Source organism: Anopheles ziemanni, chromosome X (assembly GCF_943734765.1).
Source record: "Anopheles ziemanni chromosome X, idAnoZiCoDA_A2_x.2, whole genome shotgun sequence".
In the NCBI taxonomy this organism is placed as follows: Eukaryota; Metazoa; Arthropoda; class Insecta; order Diptera; family Culicidae; genus Anopheles; species Anopheles ziemanni.
The window spans coordinates 8,333,945-8,348,676 of NC_080707.1; the positions used below are offsets into that span (position 1 = coordinate 8,333,945).

General features: G+C 48.9%; 2 protein-coding genes across 2 annotated transcripts; one reads left to right on the plus strand and one right to left on the minus strand.

Moving 5' to 3' along the window:
* Nucleotides 1-343: 343 nt before the first annotated feature.
* LOC131290963 (sphingomyelin phosphodiesterase 4) lies at nt 344-2,924 on the minus strand. Its single transcript, XM_058320155.1, has 6 exons — nt 2,910-2,924; nt 2,779-2,843; nt 2,469-2,691; nt 2,275-2,377; nt 1,963-2,197; nt 344-1,892 (listed from the first exon to the last, which is right to left on the minus strand). Exons 1-6 carry the CDS (start codon nt 2,922-2,924, stop codon nt 344-346), a joined length of 2,190 nt encoding a protein of 729 aa, XP_058176138.1.
* A 1,235-nt stretch (nt 2,925-4,159) lies between these two features.
* Nucleotides 4,160-12,064, plus strand: LOC131291392 (rho-associated protein kinase 1). The gene is made up of 11 exons (XM_058320597.1): nt 4,160-5,082; nt 5,212-5,357; nt 5,531-7,501; nt 7,582-7,730; nt 7,838-8,059; nt 9,141-9,842; nt 9,926-10,212; nt 10,892-11,076; nt 11,146-11,257; nt 11,332-11,607; nt 11,937-12,064. Exons 1-11 carry the CDS (start codon nt 5,033-5,035, stop codon nt 12,037-12,039), a joined length of 4,203 nt encoding a protein of 1,400 aa, XP_058176580.1. The 5' UTR covers nt 4,160-5,032; the 3' UTR covers nt 12,040-12,064.
* Nucleotides 12,065-14,732: the final 2,668 nt, after the last annotated feature.

The following is a 14,732-nucleotide window of genomic DNA, read 5'->3' on the forward strand; positions in this document are numbered from 1 at the left end:
CTGCTCAGTTCGGGGGAGCTATCTGGCGTGAGTCATTTTTATTTATAATGCGACAAAACGAATACGAATGATGACATTTCGTGAGGGAGGTATCAAGCGAAAAACAATTATTTGATTTACTACATCGCACATTCTAACACAGGTGTTTTTGTGCTTTACAACCTCAGCAATCGAGTGCGATACATTCGCTTGTAACTTGGGCGACTCGATTAAATGACTCAAATGTGGACTTATGTCATGTGATAGAAACGAGAATGCAGAACAAGTTGTTGTTCAATTAAAGAATGGAATTAAATGATAGATTTGAAATGAAATCAAACGAATAGGATAGCGTATTTCGTTGCTAACCACGCGGAGGAAAGGGACCATGGTCGTCAAAGGCGCGCCGTGGAAAAACAGCGAGTGTAAGGAGCTTGTCTAGCAGCATTAGAAGGAGCAGGATGAAAAACCCGTAGCTCGGTGCACCGAACAGCATGCCTCCGAGCAGCAACGAGCAGGCGATGACGGCGAGCACCTTGTAGGAGGCCAAAAAGCGGAGGCTGATGCGAGCCGGCAGACACTCGGTGATTAGTTCTTTGGTACCGTTGGCCTGCCGGGCGAACCGGTGGACCGTGCACGGTGGCATCAGTAGCTGGCGGGCGACCATCCCAGGCAGGCCCTGGTTGTACCAGAGGGCATGCATTTCCGTGCCGTACATGAACTGCAGCTTCGAGCTGACTGTGTACAGGAAGCGCACCAGGAAGGCGTTTTCGTTGCCCCGGATCGGTAGCAGCACCGGATCCTTCCAGTCGACCGCTAGCACCGGAAAGCGCCCGACGCCAGACACCGACATCGAATCTTTCAACTCCGTCATCACGATCTCCTCGCATGGATCGTCTCCACCGGACGGGAGGTCGAACAGAGCGACCAGGACGGCCTCGATAAATTCGAGCCGACATAGCACGTTCGGCAGCTCGGATTGCTCCTGCTGCGGTGGCTGGAACAGCGCGATGAGCCAGGCAAACCTTGAACCAAACCAGGAAGGTTCTTGTTTGCTCACCGTGTGCGACGCCATCGCGCCGCGCACCTTCCGCACCAGCGTTTGCAGATTAGACAGTGTTTCCTCGCTGAAGAGCGGCACGTAGTACTCGCCACCACCAAGGTGGAAGCTGGTGATGGCTGGCTGCTGTTGGTCTGTCAGCTCTTGCGAGGTGTCAGCTTCGTTTTGCAATGCCGTCGTCGGTATGTTGCGCTTGCTGGCATCAACAAAATCGCGCTCGAGTTGGCGCAACAGCGAGACCAGATTGTGCTGGCCGAACACGCGGCACAGCCGGTACAGAAGGTTCGCGTTGATCAGTCGGCTCAGGTCGGCACTGATGAAGCAGTTCGTCAGTTTGACGAACGTTTGCGTGTAAATCTCTATGTTGGCCATGATGAACACCTCGTACTTGGATTCAATGGCCCGGTCCACCTTGGGCACCTCCTGGCTTGGCGAACAGTAGCGCCACGGTTGGATGAAGCTCAGCCACAGCTCGACCAGGTTCATCAGCGATACGTCGTACAGCGGCCAGCGTGGAAAGGCGAGATTGAAGAAGCCGTTGAAGCGCTCGCTCAGCAACTCTAGCGCCTTTTTCCGCAGCGCAACAAAGGCCGCACTGTCTCGCCGGTCGGTGCTGTTGCTGAAGGTGTGCACCTGCTTGACAAGGCCGCGCATGCATCGCAGCAACTCCATGCTTGGCAATCGGTTCGCTCCGGTCAAGTTCATGCCGAACCAGATGTCGAGGAAGATATGTAGGATGCTCGTCGAGCGCCAGTGCACGATCCGGGCGGTTTCTGGCTGGGGATGGTCGGCCTCGACTGGCCCATGCAGGTCCAAACGGTGTGCCAGCAGATACTTAATGCTCTGCATTGGGCTGTAACAATAGAAAAATGTTCGTCATACGGTGCTGCGGGGTAGGCCTCGCACCACCTATTTCTACTTACGCCTTGGCGGGCTCGATATCCGGCATCGTTCTAACCAATACATCCGCGTTTGGCGGTAGCACTATGTACTGGCTATCCACTGGCAGGAAGGTGCATATATACGTGGAGGACAGCAACACGTAGAGCGATTTCCCTTGCTCATGCTCTGGGGTTGCCGAAAAGCCGTACGGAGGAAGGATGGGGTGCGACACCGTACCGTGGATGGCAAAGTAAAAGAGGAAGTAATCAAACGGATCTGCAAGGGACAATACCAATAATATAAATGCAACCAGCATCATTTAAGTAGCTCGTAAAAGCTCGTGTTGCACTTACTCATCTGAAATCCTATCATTTGGTTCTGGAACGGATCTATCGAGAGAAAGCTTTTGTAAAAAGCTGCAAGTGTCCCATAACGGATCGCATCTTGAAGTTTGACCTGCAAACCGGATAGAGTGACAAAAAGTGGTCAACCACTGCGCATAAGCTTGCAGTTACGAAAACATAAGCGAAATCAAAAAGGTACTGACCGGTATATCAGAGAAAGGTATTCCAAACCTGAGCGACTCACCCGTCAAGCGGTACAACATGCGAAACATTGGTCCACTGATGGGATTGAAAAAGTTTTCCAACGCCTCGTACTCGGCCGGTGACTGCTCGCGGGTGATGAAACGGAGCCGCCAGCCTGCCCCGCCATCACCGTAAAATATTGACCGAATAAGCATCGGGAAACTGTCGTGCAGATCCTTTAAGCTGGATGGAAGATAAAGCAGAAGATAATATGTTTATTCCGTTTCGAAGCACCATCTTGCGCGCCACAAGAGTTATCCGTATGAGTACCTTGCGAGATCGAAGTAAACTGCCACTTCTTGACATCGGTACAGCAACGATAATTGCAATATATTCTGAAAAACGAAAATATATTGGATATTCAAACTGGCAGTGTGATGCACATGATCGTGAACTTTTACCTTCAAAGTTTTCATTTTGGCAGTCTCTTCGGTGGCGATTGATGAAGTGAAATCCGAAACCTTAACTTAATGTATTCCGAACGGCGTCTGATGATCACATAGCTTACTATGATCACAGCACAATACTGTTCTCATAAACCCGCACTTCAAAGTCTGAACACAGCTCAACGGAACTCGTTCAATCCAGTCGTCGAACGGTACCCACGTTTACCACAACAGACTATATTTATACAAACTCGTCAGATTAAATTATCTTCTACTAAACTAACGCATCGCGCAATACAATCTGATTGCTCCTGCCTAAATTTGTTGAATTTTAGCAAAAGAACACAAATCTGCAACCGCGTCGCTACCGGTCGATTGACAATTGCTGTTAGAGATACACCTTCGGTGCCGGATCGGATCATCAATCCGAACGCTAAGGGAATCACTTCTTCATACGAAAAAAATGTACATATTGCTAAGATATTGGTTTTACTACCCAACCTGTGCTGAATAAAATCACCAGTTATTTCGGGCTTGTAAAAGTACATTAACCTACATTCGACCTCCCCTGCATGACAAGTTTAAAACTTTATGTTCTTTCAAGCGAACCGTTAGCGTTCAAAGCTATCAGTAGGAAGATGAGGATCTATGCTCATTTACCCTTTAACTGTAGTCTTCAATCGCTTCAATCAATGGAGAAGTAAATGTTTATTCTTGGGAAATGCTAGTATTGAAATTCACAGATTTTTATTGCTTCGCGCCAGGAGCTAATTCAGAGAGTTGTCATTTGTCGTTCTTTGATCCGCTCCGCTCTGATCTGGATCAAGTCAAGGCTCCTAAACTGCCATTATAGCAGGTTATGTCAAAAGGTGCTTATGTTGTTCAGCAAAAAGAATAAGTTGGGTTTTAAATTTAGGGTAATTTCTAATATTCACAAATGAATGCAATGAAATAAATCAACAATTTCTGGTTATTGATGCCATTAGTTGAATAGGTTTGTTAACAACAAACTGGCTTCGAAAGCATAGCGACCAAGAGTCGCGACGGCTTATAGCTGATTATACCAGTCAAGGCATGTATAAACGGCCTATACCACTGCTTCGGCCGCGAACCCGCTGGCAAGCACACTTGTCAAACCGACCGAGTGAGCTTAGCAGCGGCTGCTGGCTAGGTGTGCCAATCATCCCATTACATCGGTGTGCCATTTGCATGCGAACTGTTTGACAGGAAGGTTTCGGTGTGCAGTGTCTTTCGTGAGAAAGAGAGATTCAGCCCGTGTAGTGTTGTAAAAGTCAGCTTTCGGTTCGGAAGCTGCATGTTTCTTGTGTTTGCCCGCTGCTCGTCGTAATTTTTGTCGGTTGTGTTTCGCTGCGTTACCCGTGTGCCGTTGCGCGAGCGTCAGTTCAGTGCGCCACCGCGGGGCGAGACCAAATTCCAGCCAATCGGCGTCTCTGTCCGTTTCATCGGCTGCCAAAACCCAGCCCACCAGGTCGCAGCCTACTTGCTGCGCTTCTACGTCCGCGACAAAATACCAGCGCGCTCCTGGGTGGCTTCACATACGCGAACCTTTTGCATTTTTCCTGCTGCCTGGTGACAAATGACAGAACGCAGCAGCGCAAGGTAACCTTTCCCGTGTATAGTGCACGGCCTGCTGCTTTGCAATTGTCACCACAGGCACAGGCGACCCAGGCAGCAACCCGTATCATTCTGCATCATCATGTCACGCTGTTGCGCGCTATCGCTGCAAATAAAGGGAAAACTAGCAAAAAGTAACAAGTTCTAAATGTAAAGCAAGTGCATCAAAGAGGCCTTGGGGGCGAACGAGAACACGGCGAAGACGACGACGACGACGACGACGACGCTGTGTTGTGTGGTGGAGAGTGTGTCAACAAGTGGTACTTAATGCTTATACACAAATAGGTACGGCTTGGCCGAATAACAAACAAACGGGGAAAGGCTGCTGTGCCTAATCTCTTCCGGACGGGAGGGGTGGTGCTGTATGTGTGCGCACACACAACGGGTTAGCAAAACAACGTACGACTCATCAATGTAAAAAGGAAAGAATAAACAGAGCGGACACACGGACACCAGCACACACATACACAAACAAACACCCACGTACACACAAGAGCAGCCAGATGGAGATGGAATCATCGAGCAAAACCATGGACGACGCTCGTCGGAAGCGGTAAGTAGTGTTTTGTCTGGGAGGACACCCCCGTACGGGTGTCAATGTCCAAAGGACACCAACATGCGTCTCCTTCCGTGGCCCTTATTTTCTTTCTTCTTCTTCTTCTTCTTCCTCCCTCGCCCAAAGGCTGATGGAGTTGGAGCAGAAGATTCGCGATCCGTCTGGCATCGCGAATATCGACTGCCTGCTGGACGCGGTCACCGCGCTCGTGGCCGATTGCGATCACGACACTGTAAATATAATAAAAAACATAGAAATTTTCATCGGACGATGTAAGTAGCGCCTATAGTTTAGTTGATGTGCCCACCCCTTGCTACCAGCACAGGGGATGGCCATACGCATATAGCGGTGTGTACTGTACGTTTTGTCTTTGTTTGCTTTTGTTTCTATCCCGTGCCTGGGCCGTGTTGGACAACCGGATGAACCCCATCACATCCGCCCATAGACAAAGACTTCGCGCAGGACATCGTCAACCTGCGCATGAGGCCGGACGATTTCACCTCGATCAAGCTGATCGGACACGGTGCATTCGGCGAGGTGCACCTCGTGCGGCACAAGAGCTCCAAGCAGGTGTACGCGATGAAGCGCCTGTCGAAGCTGGACATGCTGACGCGCCATGATACCGCCTTCTTCTGGGAGGAGCGGTACATTATGGCGCACGCGAACTCGGAGTGGATCGTGCAGCTGCACTTTGCCTTCCAGGACACCAAGTACCTGTACATGGTGATGGACTACATGCCGGGCGGCGACATCGTCTGCCTGATGAACATGTACGAGATCCCGGAGAAGTGGGCGGTATTCTACACGATGGAGGTGGTGATGGCGCTCGACACGATCCACAACATGGGCTTCATCCACCGGGACGTGAAGCCGGACAACATGCTGCTGGACAAACACGGCCACCTGAAGCTGGCCGACTTCGGTACCTGCATGCGCATCGGTGAGGACGGGCTGGTGCACTCGTCGAACGCGGTCGGCACGCCCGACTACATCAGCCCGGAGGTGCTGCAGTTCCAGGGTGCTCAGGGTGGATACGGGCGCGAATGCGACTGGTGGTCGGTCGGCGTCTTCCTGTACGAGATACTGATCGGCGAGACACCCTTCTACTCGGAGGGGCTGGTGGGGACGTACGCGAAGATCATGGACCACAAGAACAGCCTGCAGTTCCCGGAGGACGTGCCGATCAGCGAAAGCGCCAAGTCGATCATCAAGGGCTTCCTCACCGACCAAACGGTGCGCCTCGGTCGCAACAACGTCGACGAGATCAAGTCGCACCCGTTCTTCAAGAACGACACCTGGACGTTCGAGAACGTGCGCCAGTCGGTGCCGCCAGTCGTACCGGAGCTCAGCAGCGACGACGATACGCGCAACTTCGAAGAAGTCGAACGCAAGGCCACCGTCGACGTGCAAATCCCAAAGCCAAAAATCTTCTCCGGCTTCCACCTGCCGTTCATCGGTTTCACGTACACCAGCGACTATCAGCTGCTGAGCGGGGCGTCCGCTGGTGCCGCCGCCGCACAGGAGGATGCTACCGACCACAACGACCACCAGGGCGCCCGCGCCCAGCATCGCCACCGGCCGTCGAACAACGCCGAGCTGCAGCGGCTGGAGAACATGCTGCAGCGTGAGCGGAACGCGGTCGAGACGCTCGAGCGCCAGGAGCGGACGCTCCGGCAGCAGATCGAGCTGATCACGAAGCGCGAGTCGGACATCCAGACGCTCGCGAACGAGTACGAGCGCGAGCTGACGATGCTGAAGCACAACTACCGCGAGCTGCAGCGTAAGGCCGACGGCGAGCAGGAGACGCGCAAGAAGCTCGAGGGCCTGCTGCACGAGACGAAGCAGCAGCTGCAGGACGAGCGCAGCAAGCGCACGCGCGAAATGAGCAACCTGCAGCAGTACAACGATCGCATCAACGCGCTAGAGAAGCAGCTCGCCGACGTGCAGGAGAAGTACAAGGCGGAGGTCGAGGGTGCGCAGAAGAGCAAGAAGCAGATCGCCGAGCTGCGGATGGTGGCGAGCAATGCGGAGCAGCGGACGCTCGAGCTGCACTCGGTCATGAACGGGCTGCAGACGATGCGCGACATGCTGCAGCAGGAGGTGGCAGACCTGCAGAGCCAGCTGGCGCAGGAGCGCAAGACGCGCCTGAACCGCCTCGAGCTGCAGAAAGAGCTCGAGGTGAAGATTCAGTCTATGTGCGGCGATATGGAGCGGATGGCTGTGCGTGAGCAGCAGGTCTTCGCCGACAATCAGACGCTCACGGATCGCATCTCCAAGCTGGAGAAGGAGAACGCTTCGTTCGAGTGCGAGTTGAAGGCGCTCATGAATCGCTATCAGCAGGAGGTGAAGGCCCACCAGGAGACGACCAAATCGCGCCAGCTCAACAACGAGGAGACCAACATGCAGGAGGTGAAAGGTAAGTGTTCACCATCCGGAGCTGTGATTCCGTTGTATCCGTCCAACCGTACCGTTATCCATTCCCTTCTTTGCTTACAGCCTTGCAAAGCAAACTCGCGGAGGAGAAGGTAAATCGCCAGAAAGCGGAGCAGAACTCGCAGGAGAAAGAAATCCAGCTGTCTATGCTCTCGGTGGACTATCGCCAAATCCAGCAGCGGTTGCAGAAGCTGGAGGGTGAATTTAGACAGGTTAGTAGCGACGAACTCACAAATGTTAAAAGACCGTCCGTACGTACCCTACCGTAGATTCTGGTAATCGATTGTAATTTCCCCCCTTTTGCTCCAAACTTTCACAGGAATCCGAAAAGGTGCTCGCCTTGCACAGCCAGCTGGAGCAGGAGCAGAGCAAGAAGAACAGCCTGCTGTCGGAAATAAGCCTGCAAAGCTCGGAGGTGGCCCACCTGAAGGCAAAGGAGGTGCAGCTCATGAAGGAGGTGCAGCAGCTGCGCGACACGCGCAAGAAGCTGGAAGAGGACGTGACGAATGTGAAGAAAAATCACAGCATCAATATTCTTCAGGTAAGCAGGTCGTTTGTTTTTTATTTCGTTAGATTCACGATTCCTCTCGCCCGTTGTTACCGAACATCATTCTAACGCAGAGGTTGATCAATCCATTGCGGGCCCCAAGCGGTGGGAAAATCGGATAAATTTGTTGGTTGAACGCCATGTACGTCGCTTTATTTAAAAAGCATTTTACCAATACCAGAACATCACTCTAAACTTAAAAAACAATTGTAATTGGGTCTTGTATTTCTATATATCGTCAATTGTCTTCATAGGGTTTTATATTTCTCGTATTTGTCAGCTTATATGCTTTATTCTAAATTTAATGCTCGTAAAGTTTACGAATGATTTTTTTTAAACTCGCAAGTGGCATGTATTAAACATATTTTTAACATCGTTTGTACACTGGAGAATGCATAGTAAATTTTACTAGCATTTTATATACTGTACCTATTTCGACCTTGGTTTTTTATTCGGTATTATTTTCCTTTATGAAAATGGTGTAATGGTTTTACTTTGCCATTGATGTTCATTTTTTCGATTTCATTTAAATACACGATTAGTGACTTTAAAAATTATTAAGTGATGAATTTTCCCTTTCAACCCGAAGCTTGGTATTAATTGTTCCTTCCTCGACACTACAGTCTTATAATTTTAATGTAGGATCTTTTCTTTTTGAATACTTTTCCTCAATCATCTCTTCAATCGAATTTATTTAATTGTTAATAGGTGAATATTTAATTGTTAATAGGTTAATAATTTTAATGTAGGATCTTTTACAAAAAGTGTAACTCCGTAAATAGGTTGATCCGCCTCTGCTTAAAAGCTAGAAATGCGTTGGGAGCCCAAACAGAATCTTAAGTAAACATTTTGGTCGGAATTTTACGATTTAAAAATGTTAATAGCATGCGGGAGGATTAGTTCCAGCTTTCTGAGACCTAAATACAGTTTGAAAATATTAAATCAAACGTACGCAAACGGAACAGAATGCCGCGTAATAGAATAAACTTGTCAAATGCCAGATATTATAACCTTTTCAAATCCAATCAATGAAGCAAATCCAAATTTGGAAATTTAACTTTTGTTTCGTTTTTAGATGAAAGAAATGCAGGATCAGCTGGAAGCGGAGCAGTACTTCTCCAAGTTGTACAAAACGCAGTGCAACGAGATCCGCGAGGAGATGAAAGAGCGCGTACGACAGCTGCAGAAGCTGGAGGAGGAACGCGGCACCATACTGCACCAGCTGCAGCTGGCGAACGTGCGAGCCGAGGCGGAGGCGCTGTCCCGCTCGATCGCACTCGAAACGGTCACCGATCTCGAGAAGGAGAAGACGATGAAGGAGCTTGAGCTCAAGGACCTGCTGACCAAGCACCGCAACGAGATGATGGCCAAAGATGCGGCCCTCGCGTCGCTGAAGGACGTCGAGGCGGAGCTGAACAAGAACCTCAACAACAAGGCGTACGAGCTGGACGATCTGGCGCAGCAGAACAAGAAGCTGCAGGAGGAGATGTACCGGTTGAAGCTGGAGGTCGGCGAGCTGGACAAGTGTCGCGCGAAGCTGCTGAATGAAACCATCCTGAAGCAGCAGGCCGTCAACAAGCTGGCGGAGATCATGAACCGCAAAGACAACAACCTCACCAGCAAGCAGAAGATGAAGGTTAACTCGACGGCGGAGGTGCGCAAGAAGGAGAAGGAAAACAAGCGCCTGCAGCAGGAGCTGACGGTCGAGCGGGCCAAGTACGACGAGCTGTGTCAGAAGCATAACGAAACGATCAGTCAGCTATCTCGTGAGATCGACGTACGTATTTCCCCGTTACACACATATACACAACATCATCGGCGTATTGTACTAACATTCGAATTTTGCTTCCCTTTCTTCAGATCAAAACCAAACTGCAGATGGAAATCGACTGCAAGGCGACGGAAATCGAACATCTGCAGATGAAGCTGATCGAGACCGCCTCACTGTCGTCGGTCGACAACGACATGATGGAGGAGAACCAGGACTCGATCTTCGAGGGCTGGCTGAGCGTGCCGACCAAGCAGAACATCAAGCGGTACGGCTGGAAGCGCCAGTTTGTGGTCGTCTCGCCGAAGCGCATCATCTTCTACAATTCCGAGCAGGATAAACAAAACACTAGCGATCCCTTGCTGATCATTGATCTAAGGTAACGTACTCGCAACCTAGTTCCCGAGCGACGCAATGCTTTATTTATGTTTTAGCTATATGTCAATGCACACTCTCTTGTTTATCTTCCACTGCGATAGGCTCTTAGCTTATTAATCGAATTACGTAATTCGCTCATAATTTGGGGTTTGATTGAAAGGTTAACAATTGTAAACTGGCCTTTTTGCTTTACATAGAGCTAGAGGAATGATTGAGGGGTCCATAAATTTAGTTCTTACTGCTCAATCATGTTAATGTTAAATTAATTTATTTATTTAGTTCTTATTGCCTGTATATCAATCTTGTTAATTATTGAGGCGGATATTGAAAAGAAAATGATGCAAATTCGCTCGAGTTGAAGTGCAAGTAATGCAATTAATGCGATCTGCTTTATGTTTGATTGACCAGTTTATTGCTAGATTGCTTTCATTTTTCAATTTCTGTTATTTTATCTAATATGACAATCTTCCACATTCTCGAAGATAATACGTTTCTTTTTGGTTTGTATGTGGTTCCTTGATTTTGATTGTGACTGTTGTTGAAGTGAAAATGTTAAATGGAAATGTTTCCCCGGATGGAGAATTAATATGTAGCATGAACACGCATTCGTTAGTAGTTTTGATTGCATCGTTTGAGTGAGGATTGCTCATTACATTTCTGTTCATTGTATTCCCCTACAGCAAGGTGTTCCACGTACGCCCGGTAACACAAGGAGACGTAATTCGGGCCGATCCCAAAGAAATTCCGCGCATCTTCCAGCTGCTGTACGCCGGCGAGGGTGAAGCTCGCCGCCCCGACGAGCAGCAGCAGCTCGACATCAACCCATCCCGCAGTGAGGAAAAACCGTTGACGCTACAATATAAAGGTAAGGAGCTAGTCATTGTCTTGGTGTTGTTTTGTTTCACACGTTCCGTGCCGTTCTCGCCATTTGCAGGCCATGAGTTCCTACACATCAGTTACCATATTCCCACCACATGTGATCTTCCGTCGTGCCAGAAGGCCCTCTGGCACATGTTCAAGTCGCTGCCGGCCTACGAGTGCAAGCGGTAAGTGTGTTTGGTGATGATGTTTAGTTCGGGAGGTCCGAGTAGACGTGCTGATGATGCTTTGCTTTTTTCAGTTGTCGCTTCAAGCTGCACAAGGAGCATGTCGACAACAACAACCCGCTCGCACCGTGCAAGCTGCACCACGATCCAAACCACGCCCGCGAAATGCTGCTGCTCGCGACCTCCACCGAGGACCAGTGCCGCTGGGTGAACCGGTTGTCCAAGCGCATCCAAAAGAGCGGCTACAAGGCGAACAGCTCCTCCACCAGCTCGACCACGCTCGCCAGCGGCGGCAACACCAGTGCCACGGCCGACTCGACCAAGGGCATGCCGCGGTCCACGATGCCAAGGTAGGGTCGCGAAGGATCTTCCGATCGACCGGCGCACACCGACGCTCGAACATCCTCCGCTCCCATTTCATGCTTCATTTGTCCGTCGATTTGTTTTCGTTTGTTTCGTTTCGTTTCGCCCGTCTCATCATCCGTTCCAACGGTCTTTTACCCGTTTTTTTATAAGCGTACCGTAATCGTATCAATAATCTCTTCTAATCACTTCTTTTTCCTCCCTGCATTTCACATTCAATCCATCCTGCCTTCCTTCAATTTTACTTTCCTTTCTCTCTTTCTCTCTCTCTCTCTCACTCGCTCTCTCTTCGTTCCTATCTTCTACCCATCTACAGCCAGTCCACTCGGTCGAATTTTAAGCCGAGTTCCGCCGCGAACGTTCAACGGTCCGCAACCCTGCCGACCAACGCATCGCTGAAGCAACAGCCGCAACCCTAACCCTTGCCGCGGACCGGGTCCTTACGGGGGGAAGTTCGTGGTGGTGGTGGTGGATGTATCTTCTCTCTTTACTCGCTGCGCCCCCTCGCCCGTCCGGGCTGGAACTTCTTCATCTTTATTCATCTATTTCATTTCACTCACCTGCTCAACCACAATCAATTTCACACTCCCCGAAGAAAATAGAAAAAGAAAACGTCGAGTGTCGCATTTGGCGCGTCAAGCTGCCAAGGCTGGGTAGACCACTGCTGGCTGGCTGCGCTGTTCTAATCCAGCTGGGACCATACAACGTTACAAGAACGTTACCACCTCGCGACTACAGCCCTCCCGTTCAGATTCCGTTTAGTTAGGTAGATTTCTGTTTTACGAATTATCTGGCGGTAGAAGCGTAAGCTTTCTTTCGAATTTGTCAACCGTTGTCAAGTATTCACTTTGCGATTCGTTGACGCAAACCGCACGGTAGTAGTAGAAGAAGTCTAGTTTAGATCAGGCACTTATTCGATTTTACTACTTGTGTCGTTCTTACCGCTTCGAGCACGGTCCTGGGGGCGCTACAACACCAACACCCGTTGTACGCCTCAGGGTTTTGTGTGTTGTCTGTTTATCAAGTGCATTATCGAGAATGTACGAATTTTCTCCATTCGAATGCGCCGATTAGATAAACCGACGCGGTATATTTTTCTCTTACATTTTATTTCACGAACATGCACCATTATTTATGCATACCTTTATGACAGGAAACCAGCGCATAACCGTTCGAAACATTTGTAGTGAGCGAAGGGGAGGTAACACAATACGCATATCAATTCTTCTACGAAAGGAAGAAACATTAGGAAGGTTTGGCAGGTTTCGAGCGCAAGCAAAGAGAACTTTAAGGAGGTGCGTCTATTTAGAAGGTTTGAACGAACAACACATGGTTTTATCTTACGCATTGTCATTGTCGAGAGCATACGAATTCGCTCCATCCGAATGGCTTAACTTTCTCTTACTTTTTAATTCGCGAACGTGCACTATTATTTGTGCATACATTTATTTAAATTTTCAATCAAATTATTCAATTAATTCGAAGCATTAGAAGTCGCAGTATAGGGAGTCGAAAATCAGTAGAAAATTAGAACGTCTTTACAACCGTTGCCGCAGCCAGCAGTGGTCCCAGCCGGACGAAGGTGAGATGATTCGAGCCAAAACACACACACGAGAATTGTTAGCGTGCGACTGAAAACGATTGGCTATTACATTTTTACTGCGCTCTTTAATCCATTTCTGTTCAAGCGCTGCCAAAGAGACAGGCTTACAAACGATAACAAAACATGAAACATTCGCTGTAGATTATAGCAACCGATGTACTTCGTTTTCCATCAACTATAGTTGTGTTATTTATATACTTTCATCAAAACAAACCTTGTATGTGATCATCGTAAACAACATTTCCAGCCGCCTAACCCTGCGCGGTTTCGCCTCCTTTTTTGCTTGCCCGTCGTCCCCCCCCCCCCCCCCCTTTCCTCCATTTAAGGATACGTTCCTACACGCTTTCGGTAACTTCGAACCATTGCACATTCCTCATGGTACAACAATAATACTTCCGTGGCGCCGTGACGCCGGACACTAAAATTAATGCACTGATTTTCTGAAGCTCGCGCGTACACAATGCAGTCCTGAATTGTTCTTTTTTCCTACTTCATTCTCACTCGATTTGTCTTTTAAAATAGTTCTGTTTATTATTTTGATTTTTGTTGCCACTCCGCGAACTCCGTATGCCAAGTGTGTGTGTGTAAGAAAAAGGACAGAGGAAACGAAAGCAAATCTATTTTAATAAGAGGAACCGCGCGCCTCATGTTTGTAGAAGGCGGTCGCGGACTGTAAATAGGTCGTTATTACTCTTATCGATTAGTGGAGTCGTTTGTAATTATACACCCTTTTTTTTGTAAGGCAAAGCGAAAACGAAAAGCGGAGAAGCGGAGGAAAATTAAGAGAGGGAACGTGTGCGGGAATGTATAAAAAGTTAAAAAAAGGGATAAAACCGGATGGTCAGATGCGCGGAATTTTTGATCCATCGACCGGTAGTAATAGTATTATAGTGCTGCGTTCACACTCCCCCCCCCCCCTACCCCTCCCCCCTCATACCGTTCCGTAGCGGAACGGAAAGGTGGCGGAACAATTCCGTTGGCCGTTGCAGCATTTCGTTTGTTTGTTTTTTTTTATAGTAACGGGAAGTATTTTTAGGAGGTTAGTAGAAGAGAATTTCTAACGGTAGTGTATTTTGTTGGGAAGTTAACATATTTTAACGTAGCGCTAGAAAAAGGGAGAGAGAGAGACGAATTGAATCGATGAATGTGGACGCGTTGGTGTGGGTGGGAGGGTGACACAACCAGCCGGAAATGCCAACCGCGCTGCTGCGTGAACTACTAGATCAATGAAAAGTGGGGAATTCTGAATTCCCATCCCTAGGCTGATGATGCTGCTGACACTGATGAGGAGCTTACTTTACACAAGACACAATCAATCAAAGGGCGAGAAACGCAAGCGAGTTGAAGGAACGGATCTTTGCGTAACTAGCGTGATTTTGGGCGCCTAATGCCTCCCCAAGAAACCCTGCAGGTTCATTCATTAGGCTAATGTAAGGGCGGTTAGTATAGCATTTATATTTTTATAACACTTTACAAATCGTTATATCGGAGCAATCGATGCATTTTTAC